This window comes from Schistocerca nitens, chromosome 9 (assembly GCF_023898315.1).
Source record: "Schistocerca nitens isolate TAMUIC-IGC-003100 chromosome 9, iqSchNite1.1, whole genome shotgun sequence".
In the NCBI taxonomy this organism is placed as follows: Eukaryota; Metazoa; Arthropoda; class Insecta; order Orthoptera; family Acrididae; genus Schistocerca; species Schistocerca nitens.
In genome coordinates, this window is record NC_064622.1 from 213,900,032 (window position 1) to 213,919,755 (window position 19,724).

Genomic DNA, 19,724 nt, shown 5'->3' on the forward strand with positions numbered 1-19,724 from the left:
AGCAACAGTGTCCCTAATTTGCTGGGAAGTGGTGGTGCGGTCCCCTATGGCACTGCGTAGGATCCTACGGTCTTGGCGTGCATCTGTGCATCGCTGCGGTCCGGTCCCAAGTCGACGGGCACGTGCACCTTCCGCCGACCACTGGCGAGAACATCGATGTACTGTGGAGACCTCATGCCCCACATGTTGAGCAATTCGGCGGTACGTCCACCCGGCCTCCCGCATGCCCACTATACGCCCTCGCTCAAAGTCCGTCAACTGCACATACGGTTCACGACCACGCTGTCGCGGCATGCTACCAGTGTTAAAGACTGCGATGGAGCTCCGTATGCCACGGCAAACTGGCTGACACTGACGGCAGCGGTGCACAAATGCTGCGCAGCTAGCGCCATTCGATGGCCAACACCGCGGTTCCTGGTGTGTCCGCTGTGCTGTGCGTGTGATCATTGCTTGTACAGCCCTCTCGCAGTGTCCGGAGCAAGTATGGTGGGTCTGACACACCGGTGTCAATGTGTTCTTTTTTCCATTTCCAGGAGTGTATATCAAAAACTGACACACATGGACTGATACCTGCACAGACTAGCAAATCACTATCTGAGCCAGAAAAGGGGGATGATTAATACACTTGTAATGCAAGCAAGATGAATATGGAATGAGATTTTCACTCTGCAGTGGAGTGTGTGCTGATATGAAACTTCCTGGCAAATTAAAACTGTGTGCTGGACCGAGACTTGAACTCCTACCAAGAGCACTTGCCCGCGAAAGACAAAGGTCCCGAGTTCGAGTCTCGGTCCGGCACACAGTTTTAATCTGCCAGGGAGTTTCAAGATGAATATGTTAGCCACAGCACCTCAGACGTGAAATGCAACACCCGGAAGGTGTTCTGAGGAGCAATGAGTACTCCACCAGTTATATTAGAAAAATAACAGAGTTAAACACTCAGCAAAGTAACGCATCAGAAAAATAAATGTTGGGTATGGCCTTTCTGCCATATTTTCCCAGAGTGATGGACAAAATGAACCATATATTGCACAAACATAGCGTAAAGACTATTTACAAACAGACAAAGAAGATCAAAGAGTGTCTCAGATCGGTAAAGGATACAAGGGACCCACTTGCAATGTCGGGAATATACCGCATACCATGTACGTGCAGAAAAGGTTTATGTTGTAATGACTAGATGATCAATCAACAGCAGGATCACAGAACACAAGCAACATTGCAAATTGTGGCAGGTGTAGAAATTGGCCATGGCAGAGCACCTACTGTGTGAGATTGACCACATAGTAAAATTCACCAACATGGGAGTTCTGGCTGTAGAGAAGAGCTACTACACCCACTTGTTGAGAGATGCTATAGAAATACACAAACACAAAAATAGCTTCAGCAAGAAGGAATAAAGCCTCAAAGTAAATGGATCCTGGCTTCCCCCCACTGCAGCAAACGACCATTGCAGGTAGTGAGAGGAGAACCACACCGGAAATGACTGTGGCCTTGGATATTGGCGTGCCACGTACATGCAGTCTGTGACTGCGAGCTTGGTTCCAGTCCACCACCAGCTATGGAGGCTGAAACTATGACAATGCCAGCCACTCATACTGGTAAAGCATCAGAAAAATCATCAGATGAACATCAGCTGAAGAATGCAACACACATGCCAATAGGCAGTTTGTGAACAAGTGGCCATGAAAGCCTTAACAATTTTATAGTTTTCATTCCGTTTCCTTGCAGGGGGGCAAGGAGGGGTTGTCCAAATCTGAGATGTTCAGATGTGGAGCAGGCTCTGCTGGAAGTGACTGAGCACACTGCATGTGCCCTGCTACAAATCACTGTCATTTGATAAAAATGGTGCCTGCCACTTGGGTTCACAGGTCATCCTCTATTTCCACAGGTGCTGACTGCATCAGTGAAGACACCCATTCTCACTCAAGGGGTGGAAGCAGGGCTAACATTTTGCAGCATCGTCTTGTGTTCCTCCGGTTTGGTGTCAGGTGGAGGGCTTTAACCAGAGGCAAAGACAATTCTATCACAATACTGGATGTAGATTTCCCACCTTCCACTATTAGATGAGGAATTGCAGGAACTCCCAAGGACTCTCCCAGACATCCCATCTCAGGAGAGCTGAGTTCTACAAATCTGTACCAACTCAACACAGGTAGAGCTCCCCCTGCTACAAGCCATTTAGCACAATGCAGGAGGAACATTTAGCTTACCGAGTTCCAAGGACAAGGTGAGCATTATCCCCTGAGAAGAACAAAGAGAGAGACAAAACAAACAGTTCAGCAATAGTTACTTCTTTCTTAGACACCTGTCCCCCACTCAATAAGTTGTAACTGTAGTAAGGGGTGCTCTGTGTTTAAATCACTATTTGATTTCAATTTTGTGTTTTATTAACATATTAAGAATATGTTGAAGATACAACTAAACAAATACATACCTCAGGCTTTATTTTGAACCATCCAGCTTTCCTCGAGTTTGGCTTGTACACTGACTCTGGATCTTTAAGGATTATTCCCTCTAATTTATTGTCAATGGCTTCATTTAAATGTTCTATCACTTCATCCTTGGTCTTAACTATATTTCTTTCTGTTTGTAACACAACCCCTTCAGAAGGAGTAATGAGACTGTTGAGATATTTGATACGCTCACACAATGGCTTATTAGTCAAAACTTCACCATTATAAAAAAGTATGTCGAACACACAATAGCATGGTTGTAAATAGCTACCACCCTTCAATGACTTGACATCAATGTTGTCACCTAGGGAGGAAGATACATATTAAATTTAATGTAGAATGGTGAGATATTTGCAAAGATTAGCAATGGAGAAACAATTTCAACTAGTTACTTTTTTCTTTTTATATTATTAATTTAAACTCATTTTATGCAAGTCTCTTGTGTTCAATGGCCCATGGTACAAAGTAGTTAATAGTAACAGCTGAGTACAAAATGTACTAATCAAACACTTTCAGGTGAAACAGCTGGTGATTGGTTGGACAAGCCCTGCTTCCGCCTGCCAGGGCAGCCACATTATAGGTTATATATACATATAAAACATGTAATAGGTTAATGTATCATGAAAGTGATGTGAATGTTGATGGTGAATATCTAGAAGGACCAGATACAGCGTTTGTACTCATTTTTCTTGATAAAAACAGAAAAATCATTTTCTTCAGTCTATAGTCACAATTATCTTGCCTAATGAAATAACAACTCTGAACATAGACTAAAGCATATAATTTTTTATGAGTGTGTTGGTCACTGACAGTATGTTGGAATATGTGCCACTAACAACCCTTACACACAACACCACACAGGAATCAACACTGTTTTCACAATGGCTACTTTATTGCTATGGTACATAAAACTTTTAAATAGTTAAGATTGGCAACAAGTGTAAAGATTCTATAGCAGCCCAAAGTCAGCTGACTTTTACTGATCAGAAGAAAGGTCACATCAAAGTGTGGTACTACTATCAGTGACATGTAGCGGTGACTCTCTTAACGTATGAAATAACTACATTCATTTTTTAGCATCTTGAGAAATAATGCAGTACTATTAAAAGTGCTACATAGTCTTTATCAACACTTTTGGTTATTGTGGATAACAACTTCAACAGACAGCAGTTGTTCATGTATTTGCATTTGCACCCTAAGTCACTGAATATGGGTACTCCAACTGAAATCAATTTCACCAATGAAAATATGAATAGAAAGACAAGTGGTGTTTTTTTTTTTCCAACACCAGTTGTAGAGACAGCAAATAGCTGCATAAATGTAGCAAGTAAAAAATAATTCTTAAGTAAAGACAAAATTATTGTAAATAACTGACTAACTATATTAATTATTATTTGAACAGGTTACTGTCAGCATACAATTTCTTGGTGGTGACTAATCTTGAATGATAATATTCATTCTCAAACCATTGTCTGTATTTCAAGTGTCTGTTAGGACATAATTCTACTAATACACTTGCAAGACAGCTGCATAAAACGCATAACAAATGTGGTACCATAATACAGAGGTGGCAGAAATGGTACAGTCAAGAGAATAGCTTATACTCTTGAAAGTAACACTTCTGAATTAGTGACATACCACATTTGTAATGTGGATCTGTTTCATGCAGATATCTTGCAAGTGTATCAGTGGAATTATGCTCTAACAAAACTTGAAATCTCGGCAATAGCTTGAGAATGAACATTAATGTTCAAAAAAAATCACCAACAAGATATTGTACACAACTCTGACAGATAAATGAACAAATAATAAACAAATTTGAATTGCTTGGTATTTTACTAACAAAATGTTGGAATTATGTAACTATATTAACTTTATTTGTAATGTGTCATATATTCATGGATTATTTATGTTTCTATGTTGTTAAACATCCTTCTGCTATTGGAAGAACTTTTTTCACCCATTTTACTACTTCTTCTCAGCTCTATGGCCCTTGGTGGGCCTTAGCTTGCTCCAGGACATCGTTCCATTCATCCCTTTCCAGCAGCATGTGTCCCATCCTCTGCCACCAATAATTTTTGAAACTACTTTTTTTTGGTTCTCATATTCCATGTTAAAACATGGCCGACACACTTCAGATGGTTTATTTTAATGAACTTAATTATTTCAAGGGCTGAAAGCAAGGGGAAACTACGGCCGTAATTTTTCCCGTGGGCATGCAGCTTTACTGTATGATTAAATAATGATGGCGTCCTCTTGGGTAAAATATTCCGGAGGTAAAATAGTCCCCCATTCGGATCTCCGGGCGGGGACTACTCAAGAGGATGTCGTTACCAGGAGAAAGAAAACTGGCGTTCTATGGATCGGAGCATGGAATGTCAGATCCCTTAATCGGGCAGGTAGGTTGGAAAATTTAAAAAGGGAAATGGATAGGTTAAAGTTAGATATAGTGGGAATTAGTGAAGTTCGGTGGCAGGAGGAACAAGACTTCTGGTCAGGTGACTACAGGGTTATAAACACAAAATCAAATAGGGGTAATGCAGGAGTAAGTTTAATAATGAATAGGAAAATAGGAATGCGGGTAAGCTGTTACAAACAGCATAGTGAACGCATTATTGTGGCCAAGATAGATACGAAGCCCAGACCTACTACAGTAGTACAAGTTTATATGCCAACTAGCTCTGCAGATGACAAAGAAATTGAAGAAATGTATGATGAAATAAAAGAAATTATTCAGATAGTGAAGGGTGATGAAAATTTAATAGTCATGGGTGACTGGAATTCGTGAGTAGGAAAAGGGAGAGAAGGAAACATAGTAGGTGAATATGGATTGGGGCTAAGAAATGAAAGAGGAAGCCACCTGGTAGAATTTTGCACAGAACACAACTTAATCATAGCTAACACTTGGTTCAAGAATCATAAAAGAAGGCTGTATACATGGAAGAAGCCTGGAGATACTGACAGGTTTCAGATAGATTATATAATGGTAAGACAGAGATTTAGGAACCAGGTTTTAAATTGTAAGACATTTCCAGGGGCAGATGTGGACTCTGACCACAATCTATTGGTTATGACCTGTAGATTAAAACTGAAGAAACTGCAAAAAGGTGGCAATTTAAGGAGATGGGACCTGGATAAACTGAAAGAACCAGAGGTTGTACAGAGTTTCAGGGAGAACATAAGGGAACAATTGACAGGAATGGGGGAAAGAAATACAGTAGAAGAAGAATAGGTAGCTTTGAGGGATGAAGTAGTGAAGGCAGCAGAGGATCAAGTAGTAGAAATCCTTGGGTAACAGAAGAAATATTGAATTTAATTGATGAATGGAGAAAGTATAAAAATGCAGTAAATGAAGCAGGCAAAAAGGAATACAAACATCTCAAAAATGAAATCGACAGGAAGCGCAAAATGGCTAAGCAGGGATGGCTAGAGGACAAATGTAAGTATGTAGAGGCTTATCTCACTAGGGGTAAGATAGATACTGCCTACAGGAAAATGAAAGAGAACTTTGAGATAAGAGAACCACTTGTATGAACATCAAGAGCTCAGATGGAAACCCAGTTCTAAGCAAAGAAGGGAAAGCAGAAAGGTGGAAGGAGTATATAGAGGGTCTATACAAGGGCGATGTACTTGAGGACAATATTATGGAAATGGAAGAGGATGTGGATGAAGATGAAATGGGAGATTTGATACTGCGTGAAGAGTTTGACAGGGCACTGAAAGACCTGAGTCGAAACAAGGCCCCCTGAGTAGACAACATTCCATTGGAACTACTGACGGCCTTGGGAGAGCCAGTCCTGACAAAACTCTACCATCTGGTGAGCAAGATGTATGAGACAGGCGAAATACCCTCAGACTTCAAGAAGAATATAATAATTCCAATCCCAAAGAAAGCAGGTGTTGACAGAAGTGAAAATTACCGAACTATCAGTTTAATAAGTTACAGCTGCAAAATACTAACGCAAATTCTTTACAGACGAATGGAAAAACTAGTAGAAGCCGACCTCGGGGAAGATCAGTTTGGATTCTGTAGAAATGTTGGAACACGTGAGGCAATACTGACCATACGACTTATCTTACAAGCTAGATTAAGGAAAGGCAAATCTACATTTCTAGCATTTGTAGACTTAGAGAAAGCTTCTGACAATGTTGACTGGAATACTCTCTTTCAAATTCTGAAGGTGGCAGGGGTAAAATACAGGGAGAAAAAGGCTATTTACAATTTGTACAGAAACCAGATGGCAGTTATAAGAGTCGAGGGGCATGAAAGTGAAGCAGTGGTTGGGAAGGGAGTGAGGCAGGGTTGTCTCTCTCTGATGTTATTCAATCCGTATATTGAGCAAGCAGTGAAGGAAACAAAAAAATTCGGAGTAGATATTAAAATCCATGGAGAAGAAATAAAAACTTTGAGGATTGCCGATGACTTTGTAATTCTATCAGAGACAGCAAAGGACTTGGAAGAGCAGTTGAACGGAATGGATAGTGCCTTGAAAGGAGGATATAAGATGAACATCAACAAAAGCAAAACGAGGATAATGGAATGTAGTCGAATTAAGTAGGGTGATGCTGAGCGAATTAGATTAGGAAATGAGACACTTAAAGCAGTAAAGGAGTTTTGCTATTTGGGGAACAAAATAACTGATGATGGTCGAAGTAGAGAGGACATAAAATGTAGACTGGCAATGGCAAGGAAAGCGTTTCTGAAGAAGAGAAATTTGTTAACATCGAGTATAGATTTAAGTGTCAGGAAGTCATTTCTGAAAGCATTTGAATGGAGTGTAGCCATGTATGGAAGTGAAACATGGACGATAAATAGTTTGGACAAGAAGAGAAGGAGCTTTCGAAATGTGATGCTACAGAAGAATGCTGAAGATTAGATGGGTAGATCACATAACTAATGAGGAAGTATTGAATAGGATTGGGGAGAAGAGACGTTTGTGGCAGAACTTGACCAGAAGAAGGGATCAGTTGGTAGGACGTGTTCTGAGGCATCAAGGGATCACCAATTTAGTATTGGAGGGCAGCATGGAGGGTAAAAATCGTAGAGGGAGACCAAGAGATGAATACACTAAGCAGATTCAGAAGGATGTAGGTTGCAGTAGGTACTGGAAGATGGAGAAGCTTGCACAGGATAGAGTAGCATGGAGAGCTGCACCAAACCAGTCTCAGGACTGAAGACCACAACAACAACAACAACAACAACAACAACAAAAGTGATTCAAGATCTTTATATAATATGTAAAGTTCATTGTCTACGCCATGCTCTGCATTCATTAGTTGCACCGTAGATTTTGCATAAACACGTTTAATTCAAAACATTCTGTTAGCTCTTAACACTGGGCATTTACTAGCTAGGTGGATGCACCGCTTTATTTCCATACTAATATCAGTCTGTGACATTATCAGTGGTCACAGACAGGCAAATTCACTCACAGATTCTATTTGTGCCTGGTCAATTTCTAACACTGTATTTAGTTCTGGTCGTATTAGTCACATGTATTTGGTTTTATTTATATTTACTTCCAGTCCTACTTTTATTGCTGCTGTCATCAGTGACTTACACATTTCTTTAGTAGCTATTTCTGTTCTTGCAATAATATCCACGTCATCTGCATAGGCTACAAGCTACACTATTCTATTTTATATTGTGCCTCATATGTTGATTTGAGCTGACCTTCTCATCCATTTTCCAATGTTAACAATGTCACGCAGCAACTTACACGTTTTGTAGCAGGCATGATGACATATTTCATGTCTTGTCTCCATACTCACAATCATACATGACTGTTGAGCCATTTTCAGATACCATGCATTCTCGAAAATGCAGCTTTACTAAATGTTACTACCAAAAACCAAGAACTAACAGCACACTAAGTGGATTATGACTGGCCAAGCAATGAGAAGCCAACAGACAATGATTCAGACAAGTAACACACTAAAAATGACCAACACTATTTGAACATATTTGTTATGTACATACAATTGCAAACCAAAACATTAGGGCTCTCTCTGAATTCAATAAATTTTCAGTTGATAGTATGCAAAATATAGTACAATCACTCAACTATAGAGACTCTGTGGAATAGAATATCCATCAAAGTAGCTAATGAACAATGTAACAGAACAAACATATTGGCTGTTCTCAATACTTGAATTGAATACAATGCTTATTAGATGTGACAAAGTAAGCAGTTGTACAGAAGAGTGTTAATGATACTGTCAGAATTACTATCCTCATTATATTACCCTAGCTTTGCACCAGGTGTTCAAGAACAATTATAGAAGTCCAATACATAATTTTTTACACGGTGTAAAATTATTCTAAAAATTAAACTGTAAAAAGTACAATTTATGTAAGTGATGAATGTGCAGAAAGAACAAGTCGGAACATGAAAAACTGCTATTAGTACTTCTATGTCTACAGTATGTTTGCCAAGGTAATGTTGGCACAATAGAAATATCATCCATGGTATTTGACAAAAGAAGAAAGTTGTAACTCCATTGTTATTGTAATTCAGTTTTCACTGTGTGCAAGATAAAAATAAATAAAGAGAAAGATCCATGTTAAACTAAGTCCTTAACTAAATTGGTGACTCCAACATGATTGGCGACATGACATTTGCAACGTAATTTGCAGCAAAATTTTCAATGTGTTTTTTTAAAAACTTGAATTTGTCATACACTGTGTTAAAAAGTAGGCTAAATGTCAATAGAAAATGGATGTGAAGGGAATAATCCTGAAAGTAAACTGGAAGTTGATGAGGTAAGCATTAAGGTACTGTTATTTTTGACTGAGTAACCAGACATCTGGTTTAATCAAAGCGCAATGGTTGCTAGTACAGCTAAAGACCGGTAGCAATAATTTGTTGATAATATATGGGATCTATTTACAAGTGATGAGAACAATAAATATTCTCTTGTAAAAGAACGACTTTTCACCATATTTAAAGAAAGTGAAGAGCATCACATTTAAAAACTGTTAAGAAAAATGCACGGCTGTGCAGGTACTAATGTGTCAGACAAGATCTTAAAATCACAATGGCTTGACAAACTTCCTTGTAGTATTCGAAGTATTTTAGTAATATCTGATGAAACAGTGGATAAGAAAGTTCAAATGACACATCATAGTTGAAATGCACTCTTGTCGAGAAAGTTCAAACAGCGTATCATTTCGGTTCATTTCGTCAAATCATCATCCCTGTCAGTCTGTGCTCTTCTCTTAAAAATTTCGGAATTGGAAAATGAGATTAAGGTGTTTTGAAAACCAAGTAGGCAAAGATCACACAGTAGATATAGAAGCAGAGCAAAATTTGATAAAAATGGTAAATATTACTATTGTCATTTTAAATTTGGCACATGATGTAAGCCTGAAAAATGTGTTCATTCTTGACAATGGCAAAATAAAGAAAAGTAGAATGGGTAGACACAACAGGGCTGAGTGTTTTACCCAACTACTCACATCAAGCCACCAATGTCACCTATTTGTTAAAGATCGAAATTGTGGAAGATATTTTCTGGTAGACAGTGGTACAGATTTGTCTGTTATACCAGTTTCAAGAAGCAAAAAAGGTAAATCCTGTGATTTCAGTATTCATGCTGCCAATACCAGTTTCAAGAAGCATAAAAGGTAAATCCTGTGATTTCAGTATTCACGCTGCCAGTGGGTCAAAGGTACCACGTGTACCGGTATGAAATGAGTGTTAAGATACAAACGTGTCGATACCGAACATTTGTTGCGAACGAGTCTTAATTTTTTTTGTTTGGTTGGTATGACATCTGTCACATGAAGTCATGGAACAAACAACAACATATGTTTTCATTGTGTTAACAAGTTGAATTTTGTACCAGAAAGTGATGATTTGCGGAAAGCATTAATTTTTGGTTTTCATTTGAAAAAAAGTGCTGCAGAGTTGCATCGAATGCTTGTCAAGGCATATGGTGATCATAATCTATCAGAAGCAACATGCAAAACATGGTTTCAATGGTTCAGAAATAATGATTTTGATGTAAGAAATGAAGACTGTAGAAGACCACCAAAAAAGTTCGAAGATGCCGAATTGCAAGCAATATTGGATGAAGATGATACTTTGAGTCAGAAGCAAATGGCAGCAATGCTAAATGTAGCACAACAAACAATTTCTGCCCGTTTGAAATCTATGGGAAAGATCCAAAAGTGTGGAAAATGGGTGCCACATGAATTGAATGAAAAACAGATCGAAAACCGAAAAACAACTTGTCAAATTTTGCTTCAAAGACATGAAGGAAAATCAATTTTGCGGGAAAAATCATGGGTTAATCAACCATCAACATTGACTGCACAACCAGATCGATTCGGCAAGAAGACAATGCTCTATGTTTGGTGGGATCAGAAAGGTGTGGTGTATCATGAGCTTCTAAAACTTGGTGAATCTGTGGATACCAATCACTACAGACAACAAATGATCAATCTGAAATATGATTTGATCGAAAAAAGACCAGAATGGGCCAGAAGACATGGCAAAGTAATTTTTTTTTACATGACAATGCACCTGTACACAAAGCAAAACTGGTTCAGGATACAATCAAACCACTTGGCTGGCAGCTGCTACCCCACCTGCCGTATTCACCAGACTTGGCCCCTTCCAACTACCATTTGTTTTCATCAATGGGACACGCATTGGCTGAGGAATACTTCGATTCCTACAAAGAAGTCGAAAATTGGGTGTCTGATTGGTTTGCTTCAAAAGACAAACATTTCTTTTGGCATGGTGTCCACAAATTGCCAGAAAGGTGGTCAAAATGTATAGAAAGCAATGGTCAGTACACTTTGAATAAAATGTTTTTACTTTTCAATTCAAAATAAATGTTCCATTTTCACAAAAAAACGCTCATTTCATACAGGTACACCTGGTAAAAACTTCTGGTTCAAAGATTTTAACCATTTCTCTTGCAGTATAGGTTGGCCATTACAAAGACAAAACCATTATTCTTATTAAATCATTTATTAAATGTCAATATAAATGCAGGAGAGCTCTCTGTTTTTCTCATTCAATATTCTAAAGTCAGTACAATTAAATTAAAGGTTCAATCATTAATAAAATTGGTACATAATGTAACCAGTTGCCATCAGGCCTCTGAGAACTAATGTTTATTACAACATTCTGTGTAACATACACAGATATTTATTAATGATAGCAGCCACTCACACAAACTTAACCATAGAAGGTGGAGAGTCGCGTGCTGTATTAAAAAAATTATTATGTACACACCATGGAAAATCCTAAGTCTACGTAAATGCTTGTGGTGGTATTGAGTTTGCTTAACAGTCTCATGCTAGACAAAATCAGAACCCAATGCTAATGATGACCATTTCTCTTTAAATCAAGTACCACAACAGAAATAGGAAATTACAATTTTATAACGGGAGAGAGCTGGTAGATAGACACAATAAAAAAACACACAAACACACACACAAATATCAAACTTTCGCAACCCACGGTTGCTTCATCAGGAAAGAGGGAAGGAGAGGGAAAAACAAAAGGATGTGGATTTTAAGGGAGAGGGGAAGGAGTCATTCCAATCCCGGGAGCGGAAAGACTTACCTTAGGGGGAAAGGGACAGGTATACAATCACGCACACACACACATATCCATCCCCACAAATTTCGAGCTTTCACAACCCAAGGTTGCTTCATCAGGAAAAAGGGAAGAAGAGGGAAACACTAAAGGATGTAGAATTTAAGGGAGAGGGTAAGGAGTCATTCCAATCCCGGGAGCGGAAAGACTTACCTTAGGGGGAAAAAAGGACAGGTATACACTCGTACACACACACACACTCGCGCGCGCGCGCGCACGCACGCACACACACACACACACACACACACACACACACACACACACACACACATCCATCCGCACATATACCGACACAAGCAGACATATGTAAATGCAAAGAGGTTGGGCAGAGATGTCAGTCGAGGCAGAAGTACAGAGGCAAAGATGTTGTTGAATGACAGGTGAGGTATGAGCGACGGAAACTTGAAATTAGCGGAGGTTGAGGCCTGGTGGGTAATGGGAAGAGAGAATATATTGAAGGGCAAGTTCCCATCTAAGGAGTTCTGATAGGTTGGTGTCAGTAGGAAGTATCCAGATAACCCGGACGGTGTAACACTGTGCCAAGATGTGCTGGTCGTCCACCAAGGCATGATTAGCCACAGGCTGATCCTCATTACCAACAGACACTGTCTGCCTGTGCCCGTTCATGTGAATGGACAGTTTGTTGCTGGTCATTCCCACATAGAAGGCTTCACAGTGTAGGCATGTCAGTTGGTAAATCACGTGGGTGCTTTCACACGTGGCTCTGCCTTTGATCGTGTACACCTTCCGGGTTACACGACTGGAGTAGGTGGTGGTGGGAGGGTGCATGGGACAGGTCTTACACTGGAGGTACTGTTGCTTGTCAGTGGGTTTGATGTGGACGGATGTGAGGTAGCCAGAGGGTAGGGAAGGTGGTTTGGGGATTTCATAGGGATGAACCAGGAGGTTATGAAGGTTACATGGACGGCAGAAAGACACACTTAGTGGAGTGGGGAGGATTTCATGAAGGATGGATCTCATTTCAGGGCAAGATTTGAGGAAGTCGTATACCTGCTGCAGAGCCACATTCAGAGTCTGATCCAGTCTTGGAAAGTATCCTGTCACAAGTGGGGCACTTTTGGGGTTCTTCTGTGGGAGGTTCTGGGTTTGAGGGGATGAGGAAATGGCTCTAGCTATTTGCTTCTGTACCAGGTTGGGAGGGTAGTTGGGGAATGCGAAAGCTGTTTTCAGGTTATTGGTGTAATGGTTCAGGGATTAAGGACTGGAGCAGATTCATTTTCCACGACGACCTAAGCTGTAGGGAAGCGACCGTTAGATATGGGATGGGTGGCAGCTATCAAAATGGAGGTACTGTTGCTTGTCAGTGGGTTTGATGTGGACGGATGTGTGAAGCTGGCCATTGGACAGATGGAGGTCAGTGTCGAGGAAAGTGGCATGGGATTTGGAGTAGGACCAGGTGAATCTGATGGAACCAAAAGAGTTGAGGTTGGAGAGGAAATTCTGGAGTTCTTCTTCACGGTGAGTCCAGATCGTGAAGATGTCATCAATAAATCTGTACCAAACTTTGGTTTGGCAGACTTGGGTAACCACATCATCTTTGTTTTTAGATATATTTTTCCCATGTGGAATGTTTCCCTCTATTAATTCATATATATATATATATATATATATATATATATATATATATATATATATATATATATATAAACAAAGATGATGTGACTTACCAAATGAAAGTGCTGGCAGGTCGACAGACACACAAACAAACACAAACATACACACAAAATTCAAGCTTTCGCAACAAACTGTTACCTCATCAGAAGGTTCCATCAGATTCACCTGGTCCTACTCCAAATCCCATGCCACTTTCCTTGATGTTGACTTCCACCTGTCCAATGGCCAGCTTCACACGTCTGTCCACATCAAACCCACCAACAAGCAACAGTACCTCCATTATGACAGCTGCCACCCATTCCCCATCAAACGGTCCCTTCCCTACAGCCTAGGTCTTCGTGGCAAACGAATCTGCTCCAGTCCTGAATCCCTGAACCATTACACCAATAACCTGAAAACAGCTTTCGCATCCCGCAACTACACTCCCGACCTCGTACAGAAGCAAATAGCTAGAGCCACTTCCTCATCCCCTCAAACCCAGAACCTCCCACAGAAGAACCCCAAAAGTGCCCCACTTGTGACAGGATACTTTCCAGGACTGGATCAGACTCTGAATGTGGCTCTGCAGCAGGTATACGACTTCCTCAAATCTTGCCCTGAAATGAGATCCATCCTTCATGAAATCCTCCCCACTCCACCAAGTGTGTCTTTCCGCCGTCCACTTAACCTTCATAACCTCCTGGTTCATCCCTATGAAATCCCCAAACCACCTTCCCTACCCTCTGGCTCCTACCCTTGTAACCACCCCGGTGTAAGACCTGTCCCATGCACCCTCCCACCACCACCTACTCGTCCTGTAACTCGGAAGGCGTACACGATCAAAGGCAGAGCCACATGTGAAAGCACCCACGTGATTTACCAAGTGACATGCCTACACTGTGAAGCCTTCTATGTGGGAATGACCAGCAACAAACTGTCCATTCACACGAACCGGCACAGGCAGACAGTGTTTGTTGGTAATGAGGATCACCCTGTGGCTAATCATGCCTTGGTGGACGGCCAGCACATCTTGGCACAGTGTTACACCGTCCGGGTTATCTGGATACTTCTCACTGACACCAACCTATCAGAACTCCTTAGATGGGAACTTGCCCTTCAATATATTCTCTTTTCCCGTTACCCACCAGGCCTCAACCTCCGCTAACTTCAAGTTTCCGCCGCTCATACCACACCTGTCATTCAACAACATCTTTGCCTCTGTACTTCCGCCTCGACTGACATCTCTGCCCAACCTCTTTGCATTTACACATGTCTGCCTGTGTCTGTATATGTGCGGATGGATGTGTGTGTGTGTGTGTGTGTGTGTGTGTGTGTGTGTGTGTGTGTGTGTGTGTGTGCGCGGGCACGCGTGTGCGCGCGCGTGTGCGAGCGTTTGCGAGCGAGTGTATACCTGTCCTTTTTTCCCCCTAAGGTAAGTCTTTCCGCTCCCGGGATTGGAATGACTCCTTACCCTCTCCCTTAAAACCCAAATCCTTTCGTGTTTCCCTCTCCTTCCCTCTTTCCTGATGAAGCAACCTTGGGTTGCAAAAGCTTGAAATTTGTGTGTGTGTTTTTATTGTCCTTATCAATATACCAACGCTTTTGTTTGGTAAGTTACAGCATATTTGTTTTTATATATATTTTTCCCACTTGGAATGTTACTCTCTGTTTCCTTCCCCATGAACCATGTACCTTGCCTTTGGTGGAGAGGCTTGCGTGCCTCAGGGATACAGATGGCCGTACCGTAGGTGCAACCACAACGGAGGGATATCTGTTGAGTGACCAGACAAAGATGTGGTTCCTGAAGAGGGGCAACAGCCTTTTCAGTAGTTGCGGGGCCAACAGTCTGGATGATTGACTGACATGGCCTTGCAACATTAACTAAAACAGCCTTGCTGTGCTGGTACTGCGAACGGCTGAAAGCAAGGGGAAACTATGGCCGTAATTTTTCCCGAGGGCATGCAGCTTTACTGTATGGATAAATGGTGATGGCGTACTCTTGGGTAAAATATTCCGGAGGTAAAATAGTCCCCCATTTGGATCTCCGGGCGGGGACTACTCAAGAGGACGTCGTTATCAGGAGAAAGAAAACTGGCGTTCTACGGATCGGAGTGTGGAATGTCAGATCCCTTAACCGAGCAGGTAGATTAGAAAATTTAAAAAGGGAAATGGATAGGTTAAAGTAAGGTATAGTGGGAATTAGTGAAGTTCGGTGGCAGGAGGAACAAGACTTTTGGTCTGGAGAATACAGGGTTATAAACACAAAATCAAATAGGGGTAATGCAGGAGAAGGTTTAATATGAATAAAAAAAATAGGAGTGTGGGTAAGCTACTACAAACAGCATAGTGAATACATTATTGTGGCCAAGATAGATACGAAGGGCACGCCTACTACAGTAGTACAAGTTTATATGCCAACTAGCTCTGCAGATGACAAAGAAATTGAAGAAATGTACGATGAGATAAAAGAAATTATTGAGGTAGTGAAGGGAGACGAAAATTTAATAATCATGGGTGACTGGAATTCGCGAGTAGGAAAAGGGAGAGAAGGAAACATAGTAGGTGAATATGGATTGGGGCTAAGAAATGAAAGAGGAAGCCGTCTGGTAGAGTTTTGTACAGAGCATAACTTAATCATAGCTAACACTTGGTTCAAGTATCATGAAAGAAGGTTGTATACATGGAAGAATCCTGGAGATACTAGAAGGTATCAGATAGATTGTATAATGGTAAGACAGAGATTTAGGAACCAGGTTTTAAATTGTAAGACATTTCCAGGGGCAGATGTGGATTCTGACCACAATCTATTGGTTATGAACTGCAGATTAAAACTGAAGAAACTGCAAAAAGGTGGGAATTTAAGGAGATGGGACCTGGATAAAATGAAACAACCGGAGGTTGTACAGAGTTTCAGGGAGAGCGTAAGGGAACAACTGACAGGAATTGGGAAAAGAAGTACAGTAGAAGAAGAATGGGTAGCTCTGAGGGATGAAGTAGTGAAGGCAACAGAGGATCAAGTAGATAAAAAGACGAGAGCTAGTAGAACTGCTTGGGTAACAGAAGAAATATTGAACTTAATTGATGAAAGGAGAAAATATAAAAATGCAGTAAATGAAGCAGGCAAAAGGGAATACAGACGTCTCAAAAATGAGATCAACAGGAAGTGCAAAATTGCAAAGCAGGGATGGCTAGAGGACAAATGTAAGGATGTAGAGGCTTATCTCAATGGGGGTAAGATAGATACTGCCTACAGGAAAATTAGAGAGACCTTTGGAGAAAAGAGAACCACTTGTATGAATATCAATAGCTCAGATGGAAACCCAGTTCTAAGCAAAGAAGGGAAAGCAGAAAGGTGGAAGGAGTATATAGAGGGTCTATACAAGGGTGATGTACTTGAGGACAATATCATGGAAATGGAAGAGGATGTGGATGAAGATGAAATGGGAGATACGATACTGCGTGAAGAGTTTGACAGAGCACTGAAAGACCTGAGTCGAGACAAGGCCCTGGGAGTAGACAATATTCCATTAGAACTACTGACAGCCTTTGGAGAGCCAGTCCTGACATAACTCTACCATCTGGTGAGCAAGATGTATGAGACAGGCGAAATACCCTCAGACTTCAAGAAGAATATAATAATTCCAATCCCAAAGAAAGCAGGTGTTGACAGAAGTGAAAATTACCGAACTATCAGTTTAATAAGTCACAGCTGCAAAATACTAATGCGAATTCTTTACAGACGAATGGAAAAACTAGTAGAAGCCTACCTCGGGGAAGATCAGTTTGGATTCCATAGAAATATTGGAACACATAAGGCAATACTGACCTTATGACTTATCTCAGAAGAAAGATTAAGGAAAGGCAAACCTACGTTTCTAGCATTTGTAGACTTAGAGAAAGCTTTTGACAATGTTGACTGGAGTACTGTTTCAAATTCTAAAGGTGGCAGGGGTAAAATATAGGGAGCAAAAGGCTATTTACAATTTGTACAGAAACCAGATGGCAGTTATGAGAGTCGAGGGGCATGAAAGCGAAGCAGTGGTTGAGAAGGGAGTGAGGCAGGGTTGTAGTCTCTCCCCGATGTTATTCAATCTGTATATTGAGCAAGCAGTAAGGGAAACAAAAGAAAAATTCGGAGTAGGTATTAAAATCCATGGAGCAGAAATAAATACTTTGAGGATCGCCGATGACATTGTAATTCTATCAGACAGCAAAGGACTTGGAAGAGCCGTTGAACGGAATGGATAGTGTCTTGAAAGGAGGATATAAGATGAACATCAACAAAAGCAAAACAAGGATATTGGAATGTAGTCGAATTGAGTCGGGTGATGCTGAGCGAATTAGATTAGGAAATGAGACACTTAAAGTAGTAAAGGAGTTTTGCTATTTGGGGAGGAAAATAACTGATGATGGTTGAAGTATAGAAGATATAAAATGTAGACTGGCAATGGCAAGGAAAGTGTTTCTGAAGAAGAGAAATTTGTTAACATCGAGTATAGATTTAAGTGTCAGGAAGTCGTTTCTGAAAGTATTTGTATGGAGTGTAGCCATGTATGGAAGTGCAACATGGACGATAAATAGTTTGGACAAGAAGAGAATAGAAGCTTTCGAAATGTGGTGCTACAGAAGAATGCTGAAGATTAGATGGGTAGATCACATAACTAATGATGAAGTACTGAATAGAATAGGGGAGAAGAGGAGTATGTGGCACAACTTGACAAAAAGAAGGGACTGGTTAGTAGGACATGTTCTGAGGCATCAAGGGATCACAAATTTAGCACTGGAGGGCAGCGTGGAGGGTAAAAATCGTAGAGGGAGACCAAGAGATGAATACACTAAGCAGATTCAGAAGGATGTGGGTTGCAGTAAGTACTGGGAGATGAAGAAGCTTGCACAGGATAGAGTAGCATGGAGAGCTGCATCAAACCAGTCTCAGGACTGAACACAACAACAACAACAACAACAACAACATTTATATATATAAAAAAAAAAATGATGCTGTAACTTACCAAATGAAAGCGTTGGTATGTTGATAGAGACAATAACAAACACATACACAAATTCCTTATATATATATTGTGTCTGTATATATGTGTGTGTGTGTGTGTGTGTGTGTGTGTGTGTGTGTGTGTGTGTGTGTGTGCGCGTGCGCGCGCGCGAATGTATACCCATCCTTTTTTCCCCCTAAGGTAAGTCTTTCCGCTCCCGGGATTGGAATGACTCCTTACCCTCTCCTTCCCTCTTTCCTGGTGAGGCAACAGTTTGTTACGAAAGCTTGAATTTTGTGTGTGTGTTTGTGTGTCTATCTACCTGCCAGCGCTTACGTTCGGTAAGTCACATTATCTTTGTTTTTAGATATATTTTTCCCACGTGGAATGTTTCCCTCTATACTTACCAAAGCAGATCCATCCTTCATGAAATCCTCTCCACTCCACCAAGAGTGTCTTTCCGCCGTCTACCTAACCTTCGTAACCTCTTAGTTCGTCCCTATGAAATCCCCAAACCACCTTCCCTACCCTCTGGCTCCTACCCTTGTAACCGCCCCCAGTGTAAAACCTGTCCCATGCACCCTCCCACCACCATCTACTCCAGTCCTGTAACCCAGAAGGTGTACACGATCAAAGGCAGAGCCACGTGTGAAAGCACCCACGTGATCTACCAACTGACCTGCCTACACTGTGACGCATTCTATGTGGGAATGACCAGCAACAAACTGTCCATTCGCATGAATGGACACAGGCAGACAGTGTTTGTTGGTAATGAGGATCACCCTGTGGCTAAACATGCCTTGGTGCACAGCCAGCACATCTTGGCACAGTGTTACACCACCCGGGTTATCTGGATACTTCCCACTAACACCAACCTATCCAAACTCCGGAGATGGGAACTTGCTCTTCAATATATCCTCTCTTCCCGTTATCCACCAGGCCTCAATGTCCGCTAATTTCAAGTTGCCGCCACTCATACCTCACCTGTCATTCAACAACATCTTTGCCTCTGCACTTCCGCCTCGACTGACATCTCTGCCCAAACTCTTTGT

At 41.1% G+C, this 19,724-nt stretch overlaps 1 protein-coding gene across 6 annotated transcripts in view; it reads right to left on the reverse strand.

Moving 5' to 3' along the window:
- The window catches only part of LOC126202989 (DNA ligase 4), a 291,615-nt gene that overhangs the window by 80,400 nt on the left and 191,491 nt on the right, over positions 1-19,724 (reverse strand). For 4 of the 6 annotated variants that reach the window (XM_049937183.1, XM_049937182.1, XM_049937184.1 and 1 more), the window contains exon 8: positions 2,438-2,760. The exons of the other annotated variants lie outside the window; for them this stretch is intronic. In XM_049937183.1, the coding sequence (XP_049793140.1) occupies positions 2,438-2,760 (323 nt within the window). The remainder of the gene's footprint in view (positions 1-2,437; positions 2,761-19,724) is intronic. 6 annotated transcript variants of the gene reach the window in all.